At 45.2% G+C, this 15,254-nt stretch overlaps 1 protein-coding gene across 8 annotated transcripts in view; it reads right to left on the reverse strand.

The window, feature by feature from the left end:
• The window catches only part of ANKS1A (ankyrin repeat and sterile alpha motif domain containing 1A), a 172,848-nt gene that overhangs the window by 40,254 nt on the left and 117,340 nt on the right, over positions 1 to 15,254 (reverse strand). For all 8 annotated transcript variants that reach the window (XM_030561310.1, XM_030561317.1, XM_030561311.1 and 5 more), the window contains one exon: positions 15,032 to 15,138. In XM_030561310.1, coding sequence (XP_030417170.1) covers positions 15,032 to 15,138 — 107 coding nt within the window. The remainder of the gene's footprint in view (positions 1 to 15,031; positions 15,139 to 15,254) is intronic.

Consider the following 15,254-nt stretch of genomic DNA (forward strand, 5'->3'; position numbering starts at 1 on the left):
TTCCTGACCCCTGTGATTAGCTTCTGCCCTGAAGCATGATATTTGATTATTCCATAACATAGCTACAATTACTGGTCAAAAACAACTGTCTGGCTCTTTAAAGCTAGCCACACTATTTAACATTGAATGAACCACTGGGGGCTCTCCTATATTTAATTTCTATGGGTGTTATTCATATGACCCACTACCTGGCTCCCCAAATTTGGGATGAGGCAATAGCTTGCCTGGAAGCTCTGAGTTTAGGCAGCTGTTAAGTTCTTCCATTTCTAGTGATTTGTTGGATGTGCCCATGGGTCTGGTTCATTAGTACTATAATAAGAATGCTGCTTGGCATGCAAGTCTGCCTGGCATTCTATCCTATTTGCAAAGCTACATTTGCTAGGGCAAGGTCAGAATGATACAACTGAGTTATAATCAACTAGCAACTGCAATTAGGTTGGATTTACCCATCACACAAGTTAAAAAAAAACAACTATTTTCTCTCCAAGGAAAACATTCCAGTGGGCAAGAAATCAAGAAAGCAGAATTTGAAAGAGCAAACTACATTTTATTTTTTAAAATCCTTCCCTAGTAAAGCAAGCTTCTTACCAAATCAAAGCCCTATATTAAAAGGAAATGTCACAATTCAACTGCCCCCGGCCAGAAACGCAGCCATGAAGGCAAGCACAGTGGTTAGGGAAGGGGTGACGGAGGGAAGGCCTTCCCCTTGGACTAAATGACTCACGCTGAAGAGTAATAAGACGAATGATCAGTGAACATCTTTTACAGCATTGTTCACAGAACTACTGAAATGAAGCTACTGTAAGAACACTCCCTAGGAAGAAGAATAAGGGACCTTCTCCAGAGACATAACTGTGCTTCAGTTTATTGGCTGTATCATAGCATTTAAGGAAGAACTCAGGCATCATTCTGGAAAACTAGGCCAAAAGCCATTTCTGACCCTTTTCCCCTCTCACCACAGATTAAGTGCAGCCTGAAATGAGTGACATGAGATTGCTATTTTCAGGTCCACCCCTAGTAGAAAGCAGCCCCGGAAAAATATTGATGGTTGCAAGCCCGAACAAAAAGAACTACATTGCTAAACTGACCTATTTTTATTTTTATTTTTTTTAACATACCATTTGTGTTACAAATGCCCTGTTGGATTAAACCCCAAATAGCTATCGAAGTCTAGTGTACCTATTCATGAAGTTTCCTTTGTGCATTTCACTATAAAACTAGTCTGTTTCACTTGAAGATTTTTAAAATGCCCCAGTGTTTGGGTTGCAAGCAGCAAGGAAATATTGAACAAAACAAGATATACCTGGGAATTAAAGTATTGAGACCATTTGGGGACAGACGTGACAATGGGCTCAATCCTACAAATCTTCATATGCAGAGGCAACATCCCATTAGGGACAGTGTTCCTTAAAATACTATCCATGGCTGTGCCAAGGTTATGTTTAACTCCACTCATCACATCATCAATGCTTTCAGTCCCTCTCCCTCCTCAGTTTTTCTGGCTACCAGCAGAGAACAAGTTGACAAACTCTATATAGTCCCTAAACTTAAAGCAACAGTATTCCTGTGATAGGCATGAACATACAGGAGTCTTCCCCCTATTGCAAGCAGGAACACACTTGGGATTATAAATGATGACAGGAGGCCATGCATTGTTTCCTAATAAGAGAAACAGCAACTGAGGGCTTGTCTACATCAGAAAGTTGCAGCGCTGGTGAGGGAGTTACAGCGCTGCAACTTTGAAGGTGTACACATCTGCAGGGCACCACCAGCGCTGCAACTCCCTGTTTGCAGCGCTGGCCGTACTCCCGTTTTGTCTCGGGTGTAGAGGATCCAGCGCTGGTGATCCAGCGCTGGTAATCCAATGTAGACAGTTACCAGCGCTTTTCTTGACCTCCGTGGAAGGAGGAAGCCTCTGGTAATCAAGCTGGTTTCCTTTCCCGGTTTGCTCTCTCGGTCCCGGAGCCACCCAGCAAACCGCAGGGAAGGAGACCTGCTTGCTCGGGGTTCCGGGACCGAGAGAGCAAACCGGGAAAGGAGACCAGCTTCGCCGCGGTTTGCTCTCTCGGTCCCGGAGCCACCCAGCAAACCGCAGGGAAGGAGACCTGCTTGCTCGGGGTTCCGGGACCGAGAGAGCAAACCGGGAAAGGAAACCAGCTTCGCCGCGGTTTGCTCTCTCGGTCCCGGAACCCCGAGCAAGCAGGTCTCCTTCCCTGCGGTTTGCTGGCTGGCTCCAGGACCGAGAGAGCAAACCGCGGCGTTCCCGGTTTGCTCTCTCGGTCCCGGAACCCCGAGCAAGCAGGTCTCCTTCCCTGCGGTTTGCTGGCTGGCTCCGGGACCGAGAGAGCAAACCGCGGCATTCCCGGTTTGCTCTCTCGGTCCCGGAACCCCGAGCAAGCAGGTCTCCTTCCCTGCGGTTTGCTGGCTGGCTCCGGGACCGAGAGAGCAAACCGCGGCGAAGCTGGTTTCCTTTCCCGGTTTGCTCTCTCGTCCCGGAACCCCCCTTGAAGCCGCCCAACAGCGCTGCAGTGTGGCCACATCTAACACCACTTGCAGCGCTGGTTGCTGTAAGTGTGGCCACTCTGCAGCGCTGGCCCTATACAGCTGTACTAATACAGCTGTAACAACCAGCGCTGCAAAATTTTAGATGTAGACATGGCCTGAGACACTAGTGTGAAGAGAAACTTTGAGGAAGCTTTCAGGCTATCAGCACATTATTAAACACAGATCAAATTTGTGGGGTTCTATGCAGGAGTTTAAATAGTGCTCAGCTTCAGCTGATTATTATATCCTAGGTTTATTTACCTACTAAACTGGGATTAACTCTGCCACAGAGAGTTGGAGTTGCAATGAACGCTTTACAGCAGTGGAATAGTAGGCTTATGCCCAGAACAGAGCAGTGGCATCCAGACTGGTCTGTGTTTGCAGACATAGGAAAAAAAAAATCTTACAGGTGAGGAGTGCAATCATATGATTTCAAAGAAATTTGGAGCCCATTTCTAGATACTTAGGATAAAAATGTTGGGATGGCTCAAAGAATGCCAGACCTCCATTCCAGCTAACCTCTCTTCTGCCCACACACCCAGTCTCCTCCCCGCTTTCTCTCCCTATTCATGAGACAAGGTGGGTGAGGTAATATCTTTTATTGGACCAACTTCTGTTTGTGTGAGAAACACAAAGAGCCCTTTCTCAGATCTGGGAAGGTACTAAAAATGGTCACAGCTAAATACGAGGTTGAACAGATATTCTAACTACTTATGCTAAACTATGCGCTAAGGGACCATTAAAAGTGAATGCCCCATTAACTCCCCTTTACTCATATGACAAAAAGCAGAGTTAGTAGGTTACAGATTGCTGTAATAAGCCAGAAATCCAAAGTCTTTATTAAGACCATGATTTTTAGTGACAAGCAAAATTATTAATTTAAGCTCATCTTTTGAAAGTGTTGTGCAGGTTTCCTTTGTGGATGAGGACTGAGAGGTCAGATACAGAGTGATCGCTTTGTGGAAAGTGTTCTTTCACAGGTAATAGGGAGTTTGTGTCTACCATTTTCCTGTGAGAGTTCATTCAAGAACATAGTGATTGTCTGGTTTCACCCGCATAGTTGTTATTGGGGCATTTAGTGCACTGGATGAGATACACTACATGATGTAGCAGGCATGTTTAAGATGCATGAATCTTGAAAGGTGCGTTGTGGGGTGCATTGATCACTGTAGCATTTGAGATAGGTCTGCAGGTTATACTTCTTTTCTTCTGACAGGATCTAGTGTCGCTTTGAGCTGATGTGTCTTGGTCTGTGGGGGAGCCTGCTTCTGATAATGAGCTTGGAGAGGCTGGGGGAGGGGGGTTGTTTGAAGGCCAGAAGTGGGGCTCAGGAAAGATTTCTTTCAGGATGCGGTCCCCATTGAGTTTGGGTTATAATTATTTGACAATACCCCGTATGTGTTCCAGTGTGCAGTGGTAGGTGACAACGAGATGTGTACAGTCAGAGGAGGTTTTATTTCTGTATTTAAGCTGGTTCTGAGGACATTTGGGTAGCCTGATCCATTATGTGATCTTCTCTGGTGTGATGTCTTTGTTCGGTGAAGGCAATTTTGAGTATGTTAAGATGCATATTCCTGACTTCCTCCTTGGAGCACACTCTGTGGTATCTGAGTGCATAGCTGTAGATAACAGATTTCTTGGTGTGTTGGGGGTGGTTATTGGATCTATGAAGGTAGGTGGGGTGACCCGTGGGTTTTTTGTATATAGTTGTCTGTAGGGTTCCACTGCTGACACTGATCATGGTGTCCAAGAAACTTATACTAGCGTGGGAGTGTTCCAAAGAGTTTAATGGACGGGTGGTGGTTGTTGAAATTGTGGTGGAAATCTATGAGGGAGTTTCAGTTGACTGTCTAACAGGGGTTGGCAACCTTTCAGAAGTGGTGTGCCGAGTCTTCATTTATTCACTCTAATTTAAGGTTTCGCGTGCTGGTCATACATTTTAATGGTTTTTAGAAGGTCTCTCTCTACAAGCCTATATATTATATAACTAAACTAGTGTTGTATTGTAAAATGAACAATGTTTTCAAAATGTTTAAGAAGCTTCATTTAAAATTAAATTAAAATGTTTATCTTACACCACCGACTAACTCAGCCCACTGCTGGTCTGGGGTTCTGTTCACCTAGGCTGGCAGCGGGCTGAGTGGGGCCAGCGGCCAGGACCCAGCTGGGAAGGGTCCGACAGTGGGCTGTGTGGAGCTGGTGGCCGGGACCCCAGACCGGCAGTGGGCTGAGCAGCTCAGCCCACTGCCGCTCAGGGATTCCATCCTCCATCTCCTGCCAGCCGGGATCCCGGCTGCCGGACCTGCTCAGCCCAGTGCCGGTCTGGGGTCCCGGCCCTGCTCACAAACAGTGGGTACCTACCTTCTCCCTGGTTCTGGGCCATTCTCTTCCTCTCTCTGCACTGAGCTGAGAGTTGGAGTGGACCGAGCACAGGGCTGGGGGTGAAGGGTCTGGCCAGGAGCTAGAATGAAGGAGGGGGATCAGGATTGGGGCAGGAGGTTTGGGAGCACTTACCTGGGCAGCTCCCATGTGGTGTGAGGGGTGCACGTGGGAATGCGAGTGGGGGTGCAGGGGCTGCCGTTTGGTGCTCAGGGTGGGGGTGGGGATGTGCAGGGTGCATGGGATGTGGGGGGTGCAAGAGTTAGGGCAGAGGGCTAGGGGCATGTGAGGAGGGTGCAGGTGTCAGGGTAGGGGGGCTGGGTATGTGTGGGGGTGCCAGTCAGGGCTCGGGTCATAGGGGGGTGAAGGAGTCAGAGGGCTGGGTGGTACAGGGCTCAGGGCAGAGGGCTGGGTGACTGCCTCCCCCAGAACCCCCAACCCTTGCCCTGCTCCTTGTCCCAACTACCCACTCCTGGGACCCAACCCCCTATCTAAGCCTCCCTGCCTCTTATCCCCCGACTACCCCTCTAGGACCCTACCCCCTACCTGTTCCCTGACTGCCCCAACCCTATCCACACCCCCGCACCCAGACAGACCTCCTGGACTCCCATGCCTATCTAACCACTTCCCGCCTCCTGACAGGACCCCCAGAACTATGGACCCATACAACCCCCCCGCTCCCTTCCTGCTCCAATCCCTCTCCACACCTCTGCCTCTTGACAGCCCTCCCAGAACTCCCGACTCATGTAACCCTGCCAGCTCCTTGTCCCCTGACCACCCACTCCAGAGACCCCCCCCACACCCTAACTGCTCTCCCAGGACCCTCTTTGCTCCCTGTCCCCTGACTGCCATGACACCTATCCACCCCCCAAACAGACCCCGGGACTCCCATGCCTCATCCAACCCTCCCTGTTCCCTGACTGCCCTCTCCAGAGACCCTCACCCCTAACCTCCCCCCTGAGATCCCACCCCCCCATCCAACCCCCCTTGCTCCCTGTTCCTTGACTTGGCTAGCTGCCCCCCTCCACTCCCCCCGGCACCAGCTCCCTTACCATGAGGCTCCTCGCTCATCCGGAGCCCTGCCGCCCCTGCGGCCCACATGCGCAGCCCTGCTCCGCCCCTCAGAGTGCTGTACGCGCCGCAGCAGGACTCCGGATGAGCGGGGAGCTTCTTTCCCTCCCCACGGAGCCAAACGCTGCCCTGCAGGAGCGCGTAGCCCCAGCCTCTAGAGCGCTGCGCGCGCGCACGGCAACAGGGCTCTCGGAGAAGGCAGGGGAGGGGGCAGCGGATTGCTGCGCTCAGGCCAGCACTGCGGCCTGGGACCATGGACCCCGCGGCTTGCTGCGACGGCAGGATTTTTAATGCAGCACAGAGTCCCAGCAGGCAGCCGCGTGCTGTTAAAAATTGGCTTGTGTGCCATCTTTGGCACACGTGCCATAGGTTGCCAACCCCTGGTCTAGAGGATGAAATCATAACTGATATCTCTCAGGTATATCATTGGTTTCGTGGTGCATTTGTCCAGAAATTCTTCAAGGTGCCCATGAAGAGGTTAGCGTATTAAGGAGCCATCCTAGAACCCATGACTGACCCCATCGTTTAGACAGAAGGTTTTCTGTTGAATGTAAAATTGTTATGGGTGAGGAAGAAACGGATGAGTTTGGTGATTTGTGTTGGGTGGATATCTGAGCGTTGTCCATTCTCTTGTAAATATTTGAGACAGGCAGTTATGCCGTCATTGTGAGGGATGTTTGTGGGTAAGGAAGTGACATCCACGGTGACAAGAACGGTGTTCTGAGTATAGTTGTTAATGCTGTGGGGTTGGTGAGGAAGTCGGCCCTTTGTGCACTGAGTGGTTTGAGGATGGTTTCCATGAGTCTTGATATACCTTCAGTGAGAGGGCTACAGCCAGCGTATGATAGTTCTGCCAGCGTTCCCTTCTTTGTGTATCTTGGGAAGCATGTAGCAGATCTCTGAGGGAGTTTGTGGGGAATGAGTTTGTAGCATCTCTCTTGTAGTTGTTTGGGTAAAGATTTAATGATATCCTTAAACTCCTGGTAGTGACCAAACCAGCAGACCAAGGGAACGCCATCATAGTCCTCAACCGCGATGACTATGTTACCGAGGCCAATCGACAACTTTCAACACCACCTACTATAAAGAACTCTAAGACGAACCCAGACCACAATTCTCCTAGGAATTGAAGGGTATCTTGTCTCTCTAATATCCTGGGACTGACACAGCTACAACAACATTGCATACATCTCGCTATTCATGTCCGTCTTCTATTTTATTACTGTTACCCCATCTTAACATGTTAGGTCAAGTATTGTGTGATCTTGAAGATTTGACAAGTTACAAAATAGTACAATTCTGTTGGAAAGCCCATGAAGCATGCAATAATTGGAAACATATACAAGCTGTCAGTTATTCACTTTTTGTATATGTCGTTGCTGGTTTATGAAAAACAAGAAATAATTAATCCCCAAAGAAATCTGTGTTCCTCCACAAAAGCCCATTTCTTTCTGGACTACAAATAGTGTTCATGCAGTGTGGATAAAAATCAATTTAAAAAATATATTCAAAAATTGGCTTTTTTTAATTTAAATTTTTTTTTTTGATAAAATGCTTTGAGGAAAAAACCTATCTAAAGATAGTTTTAATTAAGATACATTATAGCGCAAAGCTCTCTCATCATGGAATAGGGATCATAAATTCTAATTCTATAGTATGAGACAATATATTCATGTAATGTTTAAAAAAAGTTTTGTAAATGAGTTCCAATAGTTCATGGATTAGGGGACCCAATCTTATGGGGTTCCAGGGGCTTCTGTATAGATTATTTAGGTTAATCTTTCTATCTACCCAATGGGATTCAGTGCTCAGTCTAGAAGATACCATCAGAGATGCTTAGTTTTGCAGTTTTTCAACTGTGGATTTGTGTCTCCAGAGATAACATGCTTGTTAACAGCAAAAATGTTTTTAAGTAAATACATAAAGGTGAGAAGTAACAGACCTCAACCCTATTGTCCCTCTGCAAATTTGTGTACACAGAGTCAATCCCTTACCTCTCTCTAAAATTGCAAAGTTTCAAAAAGTTCAATGAATAGAAGATGGTTGGGGGTGGAATAGATCTGGACAAGGAGAAGAGGTCTGGAGATAAATGTGAGAAGGGACTAGAAACAAAAGTGAAATTGTTTGAGCGGCATATTCCAGAACTCTTGAGGTCTTTCTGAGTGTAACCTTCATTGATTTGAGATCTACCATACAATTCTCTCACTAGAAGGGAAAACCTATAATGGCAGCAGGACGTAAAGGAGACACACTTTGGGAATAAGAACCATTCAAGAAATACGTTTGCTGATGATGTTTTAAAGAAAGTCACACCAGTGAACTGGTGGAAGTCACTTAAGCACCTGGATTCAGAGACTGTTGAAGTGATAATTTCACTTTTAACAGCAATAGCTTCTTCTACCGGCGTAGAAAGAATATTTTCTTCCTTTGGACTAATTTGTTCCAAATTGAGAAATTGTTTGGGACCTGAAAAAGCAGGAAAGCTTGTTTTTCTTTTCCAGATTATGAACAAATAGGAAAATGAAGGTGAAGACGACTGAGTTAGCTACAGAAGCCAATATTTTAAGTTTCTCACATTGACTTGACAGTCAATTTCATTTTTTTGTTTTGAAATATTTCATTTGACTATTTTAGTTAAACAATTTTAACAAAAACAAACCTGATTTTAAAAAACTTGAATGTTTAAATTAAAAAATTCTATGCTTGTTTTGGTACATTATTATATGTTTGCTGTTGAAGAAAAAAATCCAGAACACATAACGTTGTTGTTTTAGTTAAATAATTTAAAATATCTGTCTGGTGATGTTCTCCTCCTAATACAGCATAGCAAGAAAATCCTCCAAATATTAATGATTAACCTGCTGAATTGGAGATAATTCACCTCTCAATGCTTTCATAAATATCTGCTTCAATTACCTTTGGTAAATGAAATAACAAATCATTCATTTTCTGATATAGCTGTAAAACTAATCAGAAAAGTTTTCATAATAAAATCAGTTAAAAACGTAGTGTGTACCTTCCAAAAACAAAACCTACATCTATCCGAGTTGTGAGGAATATATATTAAGGTTATAACAACCAATAAGAATGCACTTTTATGTGGAAATCCATGATTAAATCCTGACTAATGATTTAAATCAAATCCATCCTGTGTTCAGGTGAGAGACTGACTATATTTCTATGCAGTAAATGTCATATTTCACCAGCTCTCATCAAAGCGGGACTGAGCAATGGCAGAAACCAAGCAGCCTCCTGACATAAAAAGCCCAGGTTCTACACATAGCTATAAGCAGAGGTTTTCCATTCCTAAACCAGAGCCTTAAAAGCAGAGCCACTGGGAGAAATCTCTGCTCCTCAGTTGCAGTACATCACAGCTTTTCACTAAAATGGACTCCATCTTTTCTTTTTATTGGAAAACCTATAAAAGGTTCATAGCTCACATTACAGTTTATGTTTCACACTGTTGTCTCCTTATGATAAATCTGGGGAAAGAGAGCTCTCCAAAGACTCTTTTTGTGTTCAGCACCACTCATTAAAAGGCATAAGTGCACCTTGAGAGGGGAAAACGTGCTGATTCCCAGACTAACTGACCACCTCCTTTCAGTGCGCATTGATTCCCCACTACACTAGTGGAGATATGATTTTCACAGAGCTGTTACTATACTGCAGCAATACGGCTGATTGCACATCTGCAGACCAGCGAGGGAGGCTGGCTGTGGGTCACCTACTGATCTCTGGTCTTGTGAAAGCAATGTGATTACTATTTTTGGAAACTCCACAAATAAACTCAATCCCAGCCCCCTGAGCCCGCCTGCCTTCCCAGATTAGATCAGTAACATCTAATCTAAAAAATCTATTACATTCATGGAACACCTTTCTTCCCAAAATGATTAACATGCTACATATTCAGAAATCATTTCACACCCATTGTTGGATCAAAGCAAATATCGAACAATGCTGCACAGTGGTTTAGAATGGCAAATTAAGAATACTTGATCCAATTTAATTGTTGGTGAACAGTAATTACCCAAACTGGTATGCAACTAGGACACCTGGAGGCTAATGTTGCTTTTCTGAAAAGCATCACAGGAGTTTTGGCAGCCCAAGGTTTTCAGGACCCTGGTTTTGCATTTTATTCAAATCATCCCTGTCACAGCACAGTCTCTGCTGCCACCACAGGGGGTGCTGGTTCAGTACTGATTTAATGGGAAAGGCATCACCTACTGAGATGCCAGCTCCTGCACTACCTGGATTTTCCCTGAAGGACTCCCACTGAAGTACTGACCCAGCCAACATTGCCTCGCATATGAGATCGCACCCTGAGATACCCAGAGACCCTCTTTCTTAACTGCACATTGGTGACATTTGGGAGCCCTTTGTTTCCCCAAGTGATCTCACCGAGTTTTTACTTCTACTCATTCTTCCCGTGGAAAGCCATTTGCAGTGATCAGGTCATCTTACCATCACGGGCAATGAACTCTGTTGTACAAATAACCCTTCTTCCTCAACCCCTAAATAACCTCCCTCAACTCCACACAACATTCACTGAAACTTACTACAAAAGGTTTTCCCTGCTCCAGAATACACTGAAACAGCTTTGTGTTCTCTTCCATATTGTAATGTTTAATTTTACTCAAACGGAGTAATATTGCCAAATGAAATTGTACAAGCACAGATTGGATTTACTTCCTGTCACCCCAGGACAGGCTGTAGTTTTGTTAGAATATTTTTTTAAAGTCTCCTTTAAACCAGGGCTGTAAACTGAACACCTTTCAAAGGAAAATTGGACTAAATAGATGCTCTGGGACACTATAACCATATGACAGCAGTTACACATGTAACTGTTTGTTCTTCTGATGTTTTCTTGCTTACCCAATGTTTAAGAAACTGTTATTTGCTCACAAATGGGCCACCTGGGGATTAAGGCATCTAGGGAAACATTCTCTGCATACTTAAAAACAAAACTGCAACATGATCTACTTTGGATAATGTGATGCAGCATCTAATATAAGCAACAAGAACATTTCAATATCAAAAGATGCCAACTTGTTAATTTTTGTTACTAAAACTTAATTAGCCTTATAGCCCATCTAGCCATTTGTAAGCCATTACCCAGCATTCTTTGTTACTCTTCACACTGAATATTTCGACGCTCACTTCTGAGGCTCTAATCACGGTTAATCCTCACATAAAAACTATTTAAGAACTCCAGAAAAAAAAATCCCTCTGCAGTTTGAAATATTCTTCATTAGAGCTGAAAAATTAGGCTGGTTAATAAAGGAAACCTTCAGTCATCGAGAAAAGTCATGTACAGGTTGATTCTGTGGGGGCTAACAAACACATCAGAAAGCTTTGAGAACTCCATTGGGTTAGACTTCCAAACGCTATCATCTACCACCTCTAATAATTCAACCTGATTTAGTGAAAATCCATCACTGAAAAAATACTCCTAAATAATCTGTCCCTCATATGTACAGCGCCTGATGGCTTTGCACTATGAATGAGCATCAAGAAAACAAACTGGAACAAGAAGTGGAGAAGAATTTTAAGACCTGTACATTCCTAGTGTGCTTACTGTACCAGCTTCAAGCTCCAGTCAGTCAAAGGCAAGGCAACCCAGCCCTAACATGGATCCCACTAATTGCTCACTGGTAACAAGGGACAAGTAACAAAGAAGAAACACCAGTAACTAGGGTTTAAATTCAATTGTTTGCTACCTTATGCTGGGCTGAGTTCTAGAGAGCAGAGGACTCAAGTCATTCAAGACAGGCACAGCGGGAGTAAGAGTTTCCCCTTATGTGCCCAACCCTGACTTCAAGGGATCCTCTCTGGGGGACAAGAGGATAGTTCACTTCCATGCCCACTCAACATTTGCCCTTTGTACAAAGACTAGCACCATAGTGTCAACTAGTGCCATGCCTGGTAGCCATGGTGTGGGGACAGAGGCACCTATGCACTAGGGCCTAGACTGAGGCTCAGCCACTCATTTCACAAAAGCCAAACCATCATCAAATTATCTGAACAGGGGACCCATTACCATCTCCGGAGCAACCACACAATGCGGCACTAGCAAAAATAAAAGAAAGATGTGCAGAGATGCTAGCACCACAAGCCTGCAAGAACAGTAAGTCTTACGGCCCACAAGAGGTATGTATTTTACATGAGTAAAGCAGCACAGAAGTCAATCAAATTGCCCCATCTCAAATCAATGTCAAATCTTTGGATGGAGCCTACTGAGCCCCAGCCCGGTTCTCACCACTAGGCACACTGCTAATGTGAACACTATCTGAAACATGGGAGCATCCAATGCTTCAGGAAGCTGAAGGGTTAATGGACACACAGCTTCTTCCAACTACACAGTCCTGGTGAAACTGGCAAAGGGCTGATAATTCTTCTATCTACGCACTGTTGCCTGGCGGAGCTGTCCAAGGTACTGCAGACAGCCTACAATGGGACAGTTGCATTTACACAGGATAGCCAAGCAGCACAGAAAGGTCAGGGTAAAATTAAACAAACAAACAAACAACCACCTTCACAGAAAGTCAAACAGAGGGGAAAAATCTTACACGAGGGAAACAAAGAAAGACGCTAAAGACAAGAGTGATCTATGGTCATAGGAAGAGACCTACACATGAGGGGCTGAGATAAAATGTCCACCTGGAGATGGATAGATGGATAGCACGCTGTGGCCAGTGCAGACGCTCCGCTGAAGACGCATGAGCTACAGTAAAATCTGACACCGTCTTAGAGCTGCTTTCGCTCCGCAGAGCTAACCAGAGGCAAAGGGAATGAAAAAGTCATTTGTCACAGAAGCAAAGAGACCTGACTGAACACTCACAGGAAGCAAATCTGCTGGGTAAGAAAGCTATATTTACAGTATACAAGTGCACCTTCCAGGCCCCATGTCATTCACAGGAATGTTTATCCTGTAGTCCAGGCTACCGCCCAACCAGCTAATTATCTTCTGCCTCACTAAATTCTCCAGTTGAAACCACAGGGAAGGCGAGTCTTACCACCTCTCCCCCTCACCTCCCAAAGTACCTTGTGCAGCGCTGAACAGCTGCTGTGTTCCAGGCTCACAAGTGGGTGAAAGGCTTCACTCAGACCACAAACACGATTAATTGACTCACACGCATGGTGCTTTGGAATCTGCCTTTGTCAAACTCACTACATAATCTAGCACCCCAGTATTATACACCACTTTCATCTGCACGAAAGCAGTTCTGAGAGCACCACCAACTCCCTCTCAGCGACAGAAGACTGAACTAGCCCTACTGACTTTCTGAACACTGCGCACCATTTTAGAAGTTCTCCATTTGCAAATTCATTATTTAACTTATTCACAGTCTACAATTCCCCTTGGAACACCCTTTCTTCCAGCAAAGCCGCTGTGTTTCTCTTAATTAAATCAAGAGCAGACCAGAACCCTGCAGTTATAAGGAGTGAGTTCCACCTCCAGGACAACGCTCCCGGCTAGCAGAGAGTGGAGGCATTGACGCTGATTTTACCTTGGCATTAGCCACACATTTCATGCTATAGCACCATACTCTGGATGTAGCAATACTAACCTTAGATATACAAGTGATTTAAAGGTGAACTGCAAAGCAAGGAAAGTTGTATTATGCCCTTTATTTTTCTTTAAAAAAAAAAACGGTTATTTTCCCTCCCACCCCGCCCCCCCTTTCTTAGCAGTAGAGCCACCATGTCTCAACTTGGCTGATTTTGCAGGTGAACTAGAGCGGGATAATAACATTAAAGTGGACTGAAGCCCAAGCTGCAGTTCTCTCCACACTCAGAATAGACGTTAACTTGGCTTCGCTTCCATCTTCAACTATTAAAGTGGGTTTAAATTACACTAACAAGGTTTAGCAAAGCCAAGAGGATGGAGTGACAACATCCTCTCCTGACATGCCCTGAGGAAAGCAGCAGCTTGGGAGGTCACTACTTAGATTTTAAGCTCTCTGGGGCAGGGACTGTTTTTACAAAGGGCTTCTGACCCATGACTGTGGTTCCTAGGCACAAAGGCAATACGTATAAACAAACATTTGACCCTCATTTTCCAGTCCTCCAGCAAAGGAAGAGAAGCCAAGCCTGGATATCCCTGAGGGCTAACTCACAAGCAAAAAACACTTTCTGGACTCCACTTTGAGGGCACCTCTCTAGGCCACATATCAGCTGCAGTTGACCTTTAAGAGTCCACCTAAAAGACCAGCAAAGACTGGTTGCCTGTTAGAGGTTCATCTTTAAAGGCTAACCTAAGCCAATGGAAACCTTGAGGATACTCTCAAGAGGCCACTTGGGAGTGAGGGTTGCCTGTTTTAAGTGCACCCTTAGTTCAAGCTTCCCTGTATGACCAGGAAATCCAGACATATCCTGTTGCCTTCATTGCAAAAGAGTTTTATTTAGATTTGTTTTAATTACACTTAATGGTGAGGGGAATGCTACATGCACAGGTGAGAGAGATCCCAGTCCAACTCAGAGTTGCATGAGGCTCAAAGATTAGACTCCTGACTTCTGCGAGAGTTTGACAACTGGGGAAGCAAACAGATTTTCTTTAAGCATTCCCTCCTAGCCAGAAGTCTTAGCATCTGTCTGGAAAAAGCTAGAAGCTCTGGTTCAACTGAACACAATATACCAGACAGTCAGTCTTACGGGTCCTCAGGATGTGGGAAGAAGGGCATAGATATCCTGTCTACAAGGAAGTTGGGAGAAACCTGGTGCCAGTGCTATCAGTTTCTGTTTTTTCTGTAAATCCACTTATCCAAAACAATCTTTTATGCCATCTCCTTATGCATGGGATAGCTCCCCCACTGCTGATGAGTGCAGATGAATGTGATTTAGCTGCAATTAAATATGAAAATGAATAATCGAGGCTACCCCTCCTGAACCTCCAGCAGCTGCTTCATTGGAGTGCCACAGAATCCAAGAGTCCTTGGTACAGAACATAGGTCAAGTTTGCTGCAGATTACACAGGGCCTTGTAATAAGTTTATGGATGCTGGGAAAAAACTTGGCCAAAATCCCATACAGCTACTTACCAGGAAGCGGACATCGTCAAAGCCGTTCAAAAGCAGCTTACTCTCATACTGCTGCAGGCCGACGGACTCCAGCCACTCCCCGACGCTCTGCTCCAGCATCCGCGAACCTGACGAGAGAGGAATCGGCAGACGCTTGAAAAGGGAAAAACTGTTAAGTCGGTAGCAGCGGCACTCTGAGGAAGATAGATGGCATTGCCACATCATAGTCACTATTGTAAAGAAG

This window comes from Gopherus evgoodei, chromosome 4 (assembly GCF_007399415.2).
Source record: "Gopherus evgoodei ecotype Sinaloan lineage chromosome 4, rGopEvg1_v1.p, whole genome shotgun sequence".
NCBI lineage: Eukaryota > Metazoa > Chordata > Testudines > Testudinidae > Gopherus > Gopherus evgoodei.